Source organism: Benincasa hispida, chromosome 11, assembly GCF_027475165.1.
Source record: "Benincasa hispida cultivar pf3 chromosome 11, pf3_genome.v1.1, whole genome shotgun sequence".
Taxonomy (NCBI): domain Eukaryota; kingdom Viridiplantae; phylum Streptophyta; class Magnoliopsida; order Cucurbitales; family Cucurbitaceae; genus Benincasa; species Benincasa hispida.
The window spans coordinates 69,438,946-69,448,155 of record NC_143488.1 but is presented as its reverse complement, the minus strand read 5'-3'; the positions used below and the strand labels follow the sequence as shown (position 1 = coordinate 69,448,155).

Here is a 9,210-nt window from a genome sequence, read left to right as displayed (position 1 = left end):
ATAATTAAATACAAAGTTTATTCATTTATTTATTATTATTATTATTTGCAAAGTGTTGGTGAGGTCCCTAAAGGCCTCAACATTGATGCTGTTGCTTGTGCACTGCAGTTGGTTAGTGGCCAACACATGTTAAGTTTCTTTCTAAATATCCTTTTATTTATTTATTTTTAATTCTTTCTCCTTAAAAACTGTTTGGCATAATTAAAAACAAAAATTCGAAAATAAATAATTTAGGTTGGATATAAACTATTACTAATTAATTTCTAAATATAATTAATAAATATATTTTAGTTTAATAAAAATGAATTCAGTTTAAAACACAAAAAAATATATATATATATATATTTTTTAATGTAATTGAATCGATCAATGTTATTTTCAAAATTTGTATTCAAATTTCCATTGCCTACTAAACATACCCTAAAACTTTTGTTTGGAAGGTTTTAAAAACTAGGAACTAGATTACTGTGTTTGGGGTATAGTACTCTAACGTCTTAAAATTATATTATTGTTCTAAAGTCTTAAAATTATATTATTGTTATTGTTGTAATCTATGAGGCTGTGTTAGGGGGCTAAACAACTCCTTAATTTGATAAGATTTATATTTCTCAAATTTTTTTACCTATGACTTTAAAGTTGAATGTGCAACGAATTAATTTTTTTTTTATATAGATTATATTATTTTTATTCATCGTTGATGAATAGACATATCATATCATCATTTAGTTAATTATGTCAACGACAAAAATTAAATAAAAAGAACCTTCAAAATTTAGAAACGTGATCAAAAATTTGAAGTGACATTTGTAGGGACAAGTTTGACATATTAGCTTGAGGGTTTGAGAAACTTAGGTTCAGAAAAATTTCTATTTATTGTGTAGGTTTAGAAAAAATGGGTTATGATCAACATGCTAAATGTTTCAAGGTTTATGTCATAATTCAATAGTTAAGATATATATTATCGATTATTTAACCATTTTTTTTAGAAAGTTACAAAATGAACAGTAAACTACCAAAAAGGTCATATTTTTAGATGTTATTAGATGGGGATTAAGGGAATAGCATGAAAGTCTTTTCAAATTTAACATTAGTGATTGAGTTAAAAATAGTTAATTTGACACAATTTGGATAATCAATATTTAAGCTATTAAATTTGGGCATGAAATTCACACAAAAAATGGAGATGAGTTATATTCTATTTCTAATAGAGCTTATAAAAGGTAATCATTGATCCAAATCAACTTTTTTTTTTCTTCCACCTTTTTAGTGTTTGAAGGCATTGAGTGGCTAATGGCTATATTTTTCTGTAACAATACTCTGCACTTTCCCCTTTCCCCTTTTTTCCTTTCTGGGTGGTGATTAGATTGTTTAATTCAAAATCTTTTAGCTTTTCTTTTATATGAATCTTAATAAGATAACAAACTCCATTTTACTTTATGGGAATTGGGAATTGATGATCTTTATATTGTATGAACAAAATCAAAAGTTTCTTTAGGCATTAATTGAATCCAGAGTAGAGTAATGAAGAGTTGTTTGGGTTTTTCATCTCTTGATAAGAAATATTTCCTTGTCTAGTAAAAAAGGGAAGAATAAAAAGGCAACAGAGAGATTTTTCGAAGTGGGATATGCCGTGGTTGTTGTTTTGACCATCCAAATTTCTCTCTTTAAAACAAGGCTGCGGCATTTCACTACAAAATCCCCCGTTTCCCATTTTATTGTACCTGCCGCAGCCCTGTTTTGCTTTCATTTTTTCTCTAGTTTTTTCTTGGGGTCGGGAAGGAGAAGAAGAAGAAGAAGAAGAAGAAGAAGAAGAAGAAGAAGAAATTGAAGAACTGAGCTATTAAGGGATGGTTGTTGACGATACGATGGAGATGAACGTTGCTGTTACTTTTGGAGGTCCTTCTACTTCTCGATTTCCCGATGCTTATCCCAAAAGGTATTTAGATCCTTTTGGATTCATTTTCTTTTTCGATATCTGGGTTTTCTTGATCGTTTCTTATTTTCTGTTTATGGGTTAATCGTAGATTTATATGATGGGTTTGATTAGGGGATTTTTGGGATCTGAAATCGGCGTTTCCGAGTGATTTTCGAGTGATATAGGGCGTTTTTTAAGGATGGTTTCGATTCGATTCAGTGTATTGGAGACTGAACATTGGTTTCTTGTTGTTGTGGATTGTTTCGTTTTATCTGTTTCTGTTGGGATTGTTTGTTCATTTTTCTTTAATCATTGAGTTTGTAAGTAATTTGTGTTCTGTTTGGTAAATCTAGGGTTTTGATGGAGGGAAGATACACTGGGGATTGACATCATCAGATTGTTTACAGGGTTATTTCTTCAGTTGGTGTGGTTTTTTTCTTTCTTTCTTTATTGCTTTCTTTGTGTTTTTCCCTTCTGCAATGGCAATATTCAACTTCTCAGAAACAAATAGGACTCCATAAGAGATGAGTTGAAATGAGAGATTCTCTCATCACAGCCCTTTCACTGGAGAATCATCATCCATCTACACTTTTATTCATGGATTCGAGTGCCTCGTCTCACGAAGAATTGGATTTGGAAATGAATAGGCAGATCGTTCTTCGTCCCCCCGATATTAATTTACCATTGTCAACTGAATGCAGCTACACTCTGCAGCCATGGAATTCTGATCACTGCAACATTTTAGATGTTGGACTTGTTTCACAAGTTTATGAGACTGAAAGTTTTCTTACTGTTCCAAAAGTTGTAAGGAAATGCACCAGACGAGTAGACAGCATTTGGGGTGCATGGTTTTTCTTTAGTTTCTACTTCAAGCCTGTGTTAAATGAGAAATCAAAGGCTAAGATTACACGCGATAGCAAAGGTGTTTCGGGATTTGAGAAGTCAGATCTTAAGGTCGATGTTTTTATGGTTCAGCATGACATGGAGAACATGTACATGTGGGCTTTCAAGGAGAGGCCGGAGAATGCATTAGGTAAAATGCAGCTTAGAAGTTACATGAACGGGCACTCTCGCCAAGGTGAGCCTCCTTTTCCTTTTGGTGCTGAGAAAGGTTTTGTTCGATCACATAGAATGCAACGCAAGCATTATCGGGGTCTATCCAATCCTCAGTGTGTACATGGGATTGAGGTTGTTGCATCTCCCAATCTAATGTCTCTCGATGAAGAACTACGAAAGAGATGGGTTGAACTAACTGGTAGAGACTTTAACTTCACTATACCACCTGAAGCAAGTGATTTTAGCTCATGGAGAAACCTTCCTAGCCCAGATTTTGAACTCGAGAGGCCAGTTCCTTCTGTCAAAAGTACTTTAAATCTTCAACCGAAGAAATTGCTCAACGGATCTACCTTAAATTTGTCAAACCACAACTGTGATATGATGGATTTATCACCTGTTACCAGCAAGAGAAGGAAAAGTTCATCTCCTAATATGAATGACGATGATTGCGTATTGATGGTCAATCCTCCCGACTGGATTTCAGATATGGATAAGCACTCGAACAGTCTGCAATGGTTGAATGACTTTAGTGGAGTTATGAAGAACAGTTACGGGCCTGTTACGGCTGCAAAGACAATATATGAAGATGGTGAAGGTTATTTAATAATCATCAGTTTGCCCTTTGTGGATCTACAAAGGGTCAAAGTTTCCTGGAGGAATACGCTCACACATGGCATTATAAAAGTTTCTTGTGTGAGCACATCTCGCGTACCGTTCATCAAGAGGCATGATAGAACTTTCAAGCTTTTAGATTCGTCTACCGAACATTGTCCTCCAGGTGAATTCGTGAGAGAGATTCCTCTTTCGACTCGAATTCCTGAAGATGCTAATATTGAAGCATACTACGATGGACCGGGATCTGTTCTTGAGATCATGGTCCCCAAACTCCGCGAAGGTTCAGAAGAACACGAGGTTCATGTTTGCCTTCGACCACTCCATGGAGTCAAATCTAATGTTAAGTTGAGATAGGCAGTTCTGAAAGAGAATTTAAAGCTGGTGGTTTGTCTTGTTGCCATGGTTGATGATATCAATTCACTAACTTATACCACAAGATAGAATTCTGTGAACCTCAATCTGTTTTTGACATTTTTCTTTTTCGATTTACGTCATTAGTCTTATGCATCTAGTCCCATTTTGATAGAACCCGACACTGATCATCGAAGTCATGATTCTTGAGAAATGGCTGATCATTTGGTTAATATCAATACTAAAAACTTATTTTTACATCTACTGTTGTTTTACCAGATTTCAACTTCAGAAATGTTGGCCTTTTATCCTTGTTCAAGTCTTAAGATCGTGTAAATGCTGCCTGCTCAGTTTCTCACTGTTCAAAATGCTCGTGAATTTTCCATCTTATTGGATCATGGATGTAAATCTCGAGGAAGGCGATAATGCTTTCTCGGGATCTTACAGAAGTTGTAAATTGTTGATGTTCTTCCCTTCTCGAATATGATAATTTGCATATCGTTTCCATTGATCGAAGGAAACAATTTCAACAAACAGAGGATGACTAAAAACTAACACGACAGTAAATTTCAATTGGCTCAAGAGTTGAGTTTGTATCAATTCCATCATCAAATGAAAAAGATGAAATAAACTAAACCACATATTCACTTTGAAATAAATTTCTACTTGCTGAAGAGTCCCACCAAACTCAATTTGGAATGCCAATAAATTTAGGCTAGTAATTTAGCCCCTATGGTTCGATTAAACTTTCATAAATAATTCTTATTTATGATGATTTTATCAAACCAAGGCTTTATCAAAATATAAGGAATAAATTTGAACTTTAATGAAACCAACCCAATCTCTAAAATCTGAACCAACCAAAATGGATGAGTTGAATCTCCTTACAAGCATCATCTATCAGGTTGGTATGACGAATATCCTGGGCACTTCTGGGCCTTGCATATTCTGCAACTATCACCCACCCATCAAGAAACTGCATCAACCAAAAAACAAAGTGTTAGAACTTCTTTAATCCACAACAAAAGAATACATACCATAGCCGAGGTTGAGGAACCCCCTTCTTTGTTTCATGATCCTCTGTGGGACAATCTTTTTTCTTTTTCTTTTCTTTCAGTCAACCAAAATGTGCGGGTGGAAGATTTGAACCTCACCTCTTGAGGTTGAGGGTACATTCTTTATGCTAGTTGAGATACATAACATCTAGTTCAAAGTTTGAATTTTTCATTCATCACACATATGTTAGTGTATATATCACATCATAAAGAACATGATAGGAATGCTATTAGTATTACAAAATCAGAGTATGTTAGTAATTAGTTGAAGAGCTCACTAGGAGAGTTTGCTTTTAAACAAAGTGGACAGAGCTGAAGTAGGCATTTTGATAGATGGATTAAGGTTTGAGTGATCTCAATAATGAGAAGGTTCAAATTCTTCAAATAACTCGGTTTATCCAGTAAGTTCTTTATCTTTTATATTGCAACACATTTGGGTTATGTTTTGGATTCTATCATATCACAACACAAAAAGAAGCATAGGATGAGACATGAGTCATAATTAAACGATACAAGGAATTTTAATCTAAAGCTCAAATTTCTTAATAACACAACCTTAATCCTTTCCTTTTTATTCAAAGCCCACCTTACTTCAATTGAACTCGATAGTCCTTAATCAAAACAGCCAAGCATTTATAATGTTCACTAAAAATGATAAGAGTAATAGAAAGGAGGGGTAATGAACCTGTGCATTCATCCCTTTCATTCCTTTCTCTGCTTCTTCTAAAGTAGCATATCTCACAAAACCAAAGCCCTTTGAAAATCCAGACTTACGATCCGTCACAATTCTGGCTGAAATAAGCACTAAACCATAATCGATCGCTCGCCAAGGTAATGCAAAGCAGCGAAGTATGAACTAATAAGCAATGCAAAATGGGAGATTAAAAGCAAAGCAAATGAAAGAGGATTAAACAAGCTACAGGAAAAAATGAGATTACCATGAACAACTTCACCGAATTTGGAGAATGCTTCCCCAAGGTTTTTACAAGTACTTCTGTTCTTAATTGGGTAATTAGGTAATTTCCAAGTCAATTCCCTTTTTGCCCACCAATAATGGAAAATTTGTACGGATGACCCAAAAATTGGGTCCAAAATGTCAAATGACCAATTTTTAAAATATAATGTCAATTGACCATCTACTGACATCATCGCCATACCAAATTACATAAATTGCCCTTACACTGGCCTCACGAGGTAAATCTCGTTCTTGTCTGATTAAACGCTCTCGCTCTCGCTTGAAATTCCCCGGTTTGATGTGATTGCTTGTCAGTGTACTGTTGATTTGACAAAATGTCATGACGGAAGCCTCAAATGACATCAATAATACCTAAACACAATACAATGGTGATTTCTTTAAACTCTAAACTCCATTTCAAAGGTGATTACTTCTTTGGTTTTCGACAATATTTTGTTGAACGGAGATTTTTCGAACGGGGATTTCCAAGACAAGGCTTTCTCAGAAAGGAACAACTTTTTCAGAAAGGTGAATTATTTTGAGTTTGTTTAATTGTTTTTGATGTGTTATTTCTGGAAAGGTAGTATTACAAAATTTTGTATTGGGAGAGAGTAAGAGAGAGAGCGAGAATTTGAGAGAGAGCGAGATGTTGAGCGAGAGCGAGATTTAGAGAGCGAGATGTTGAGAGAGAGCGACATTGAGAGAGCGAGATTTTGAGAGAAAGCGAGAGTACACTTCAATTGCTTGTACAACTTAATGACAAATGTTCTCTTGCTTTGTAGGATGACAGAAAAGTGTCTATTTATTCGATTTGGAGGTGATTGGGATGAGAATGAAAGTTCGTATATTGGGGGACAGTTGAAAGGAATCGTTTTGCCCCCTACAGTGAATTATGAAGAATTTAAATCTCGCATTTACAAGGCTACAAAAGTCAGTTCTTCAGAGTTTGATCTTATCCTGAAAGTTAAATATAATCTTGAATTTGAAGCCCCTCCACAATGCATAACGGATGATGATGATCTTCACTTCCTTCTTTTGTAAGAAGAGCTTAGTAGACTTCAAATTCAAATAGCTGTAACATTGAAGTCTAAACAGGACGAAAGTGTTGGAATGGGGTTTGAAAATGTGAGTTATGATACGACTGTGGATAGACAATACGAGAAATCATATCAGTTTCGTCGGGAAGAGGATGATATTCCATTGTCTACCAACACTGATATTCCATTGTCTACCAACACTGTACCATCCACATTTGATTATTTGGATGTGAATGAGAAACTAGTGGGATTGAATGAAATGAATCGTGATCATGGAGATGTGCGTCGTTCTACAGCAGCTTCAGTGGTTCCACCATCTGTGTCTTCAAGTCATAGGACAGAGTTGATTATGCCTGACACCGCTTCATTTGAGACAAAGGACGTTGAAGTTGGTCAACTATTTTTTTAGCAAAAAGGACTTGAAAATGAGATTATCTATTCTATCCATCAACAAAAATTTTGAATTTAAGGTCAGGAAGTCAACCAAATCTCTGTTCACTGTCAAATGCATTGGGGAGACATGTCAGTGGAGTCTTTGTGCAGTCAAAATGGAAGGGTCTAATATATTCAAGATCACAAAGTACTGCAGTTCGCACACATGTTCCATAGGAATTTTGAATCACGACCATAGACAAGCAACTGCTAGGGTTGTTGGTCAACTCATCAAAGATAAGTTCATGGGCATAGGACGTATTTATAAACCTTGTCATATCGTTGAAGATATGAGAAGAGATTATGGAGTGAACATAAGTTATGATAAAGCGTGGCGTGCAAGGGAAGCCGCGTATGATCTTACTAGAGGTACTCCAGAATACTCATACTCTATATTACATGCTTATAGAGAAGCGTTAAAAATAGAGAATTCGGGTATAGTCTTTGAGATCGAATTTGAAGATGAGGTGCATTTCAAGTATATGTTTATGGCATTAGGGCCTTGTATTAGAGGTTTTGCAAGCTGTCGGCCTTGTATTATTGTTGATGAGTCACACTTGAAAGGAAAATACAAAGGCACCATGTTGGTTGCGGTTTCTATGGACAGGAACAATCAATTATACCCATTAGCATATGCAATAGTGGACAATGAAACCGATCGATCATGGAAATGGTTTATGTCAAACTTGAAATGCAGTATCGGAGAACCCGATAATCTGGTGTTTGTGTCTGATTGGATGGTATCTGTCGGCAATGCTATTCGTGCATTTTTTCCCACACCATTTCATGGATTGTGCACATGGCATATAGAACAGAATCTGGTTACAAACTTTAAGGATAGCACGGTTGTTGGGATATTTAGAGATGCAACAAGGGCATTTCGCATGACAAGGTTCCAGACAAAATGGGACGAACTCCGCAGTTTTAGAGACGGTGCTGTCACGAAATATTTGGAAGACATCGGTCTTCAAAGGTGGGCACAGGTTTACCAAATAAAACGAAGATATGATAACATGACATCCAACAGTGCAAAGTATTTCAATTCCTTAACTAAAGAGTATCGACTAATGCCCATAGTATGCTTGATTAAACATGTTAGAGGAATGCTCCAATCGTGGTTCTACGAACGGAGGAATTACTGGGCATCTCGAACGACATTGCACTCTGACTACTGTGAAACCCGATTGGCAAGTGAAGCTGATAAGGGTAGACGATATCGGGTGGAGCCTATTGATTGTTATCATGTACATGTGTGAGATAATCGATTGGACGGTATTTTCAATCTTCACACGAAGGAATGCATGTGTAAGGAATTCGACTCACTTGGTATTCTGTGTTCCTATGCAATTGTTGCTGCCAAGGAAAGAAATATACTCATCCACAGTCTTTGCAGTCGATTTTATACAGTGGACTTACTAATGATTGTGTATGCGGAGCCTATAAATCCACTTAGCCACATATCTGAATGGAAAAGACCTTCTAGATACGTTGAAAAGATTATCCTTCCTCCGAAGTTTGTGCACAAGCTGAGGGACGGAAAGTGAGAAGAATACCATCCAGAGGAGAATTTCGCAGACAAATGAAATGTGGTCGGTGTGGGAATTATGGACATAACCGCCAAAATTGTACTGAACCGCTTACAACCGTGCGATGTGCCGAAAATGCCAGAGACCGAGACACGAACACCCCTCATCCAGTTTAGTTATAAATACCATTGATCATTTTTTCATACGTCATATTTGTAACATACTTCATACTTTTTCATACTTGTAACATATTTCATTGTTTTTCATA

The 9,210-nt window shown here is 35.9% G+C and overlaps 2 protein-coding genes across 2 annotated transcripts; both read left to right on the top strand.

Moving 5' to 3' along the window:
- The first annotated feature begins 1,173 nt into the window (after positions 1–1,173).
- On the top strand, positions 1,174–4,197 carry LOC120091095 (uncharacterized). The gene is made up of 2 exons (XM_039048934.2): positions 1,174–1,936; positions 2,269–4,197. Exon 2 carries the CDS (start codon positions 2,450–2,452, stop codon positions 3,938–3,940), a length of 1,491 nt encoding a protein of 496 aa, XP_038904862.1. The 5' UTR covers positions 1,174–1,936; positions 2,269–2,449; the 3' UTR covers positions 3,941–4,197.
- A 3,046-nt stretch (positions 4,198–7,243) lies between these two features.
- LOC150032845 (uncharacterized) lies at positions 7,244–8,672 on the top strand. Its single transcript, XM_090307045.1, has 3 exons — positions 7,244–7,372; positions 7,455–7,894; positions 8,114–8,672. The coding sequence occupies exons 1-3, from the start codon at positions 7,244–7,246 to the stop codon at positions 8,670–8,672; spliced, it is 1,128 nt and encodes a 375-aa protein (XP_090163171.1).
- The last annotated feature ends 538 nt before the right edge of the window (positions 8,673–9,210 follow it).

Excerpts from the sequence above, each read along its gene's own strand:
- LOC120091095 (XM_039048934.2), top strand. The coding sequence starts at position 2,450 with ATGAGAGATTCTCTCATCACAGCCCTTTCACTGGAGAATCATCATCCA.
- LOC150032845 (XM_090307045.1), top strand. The coding sequence starts at position 7,244 with ATGAATCGTGATCATGGAGATGTGCGTCGTTCTACAGCAGCTTCAGTG. Across the intron at positions 7,373-7,454 it reads TTGAGACAAAGGACGTTGAA|GTCAGGAAGTCAACCAAATC; the intron begins GTTGGTCAACTA and ends TTTGAATTTAAG. Across the intron at positions 7,895-8,113 it reads GAAGATGAGGTGCATTTCAA|TATCGGAGAACCCGATAATC; the intron begins GTATATGTTTAT and ends CTTGAAATGCAG.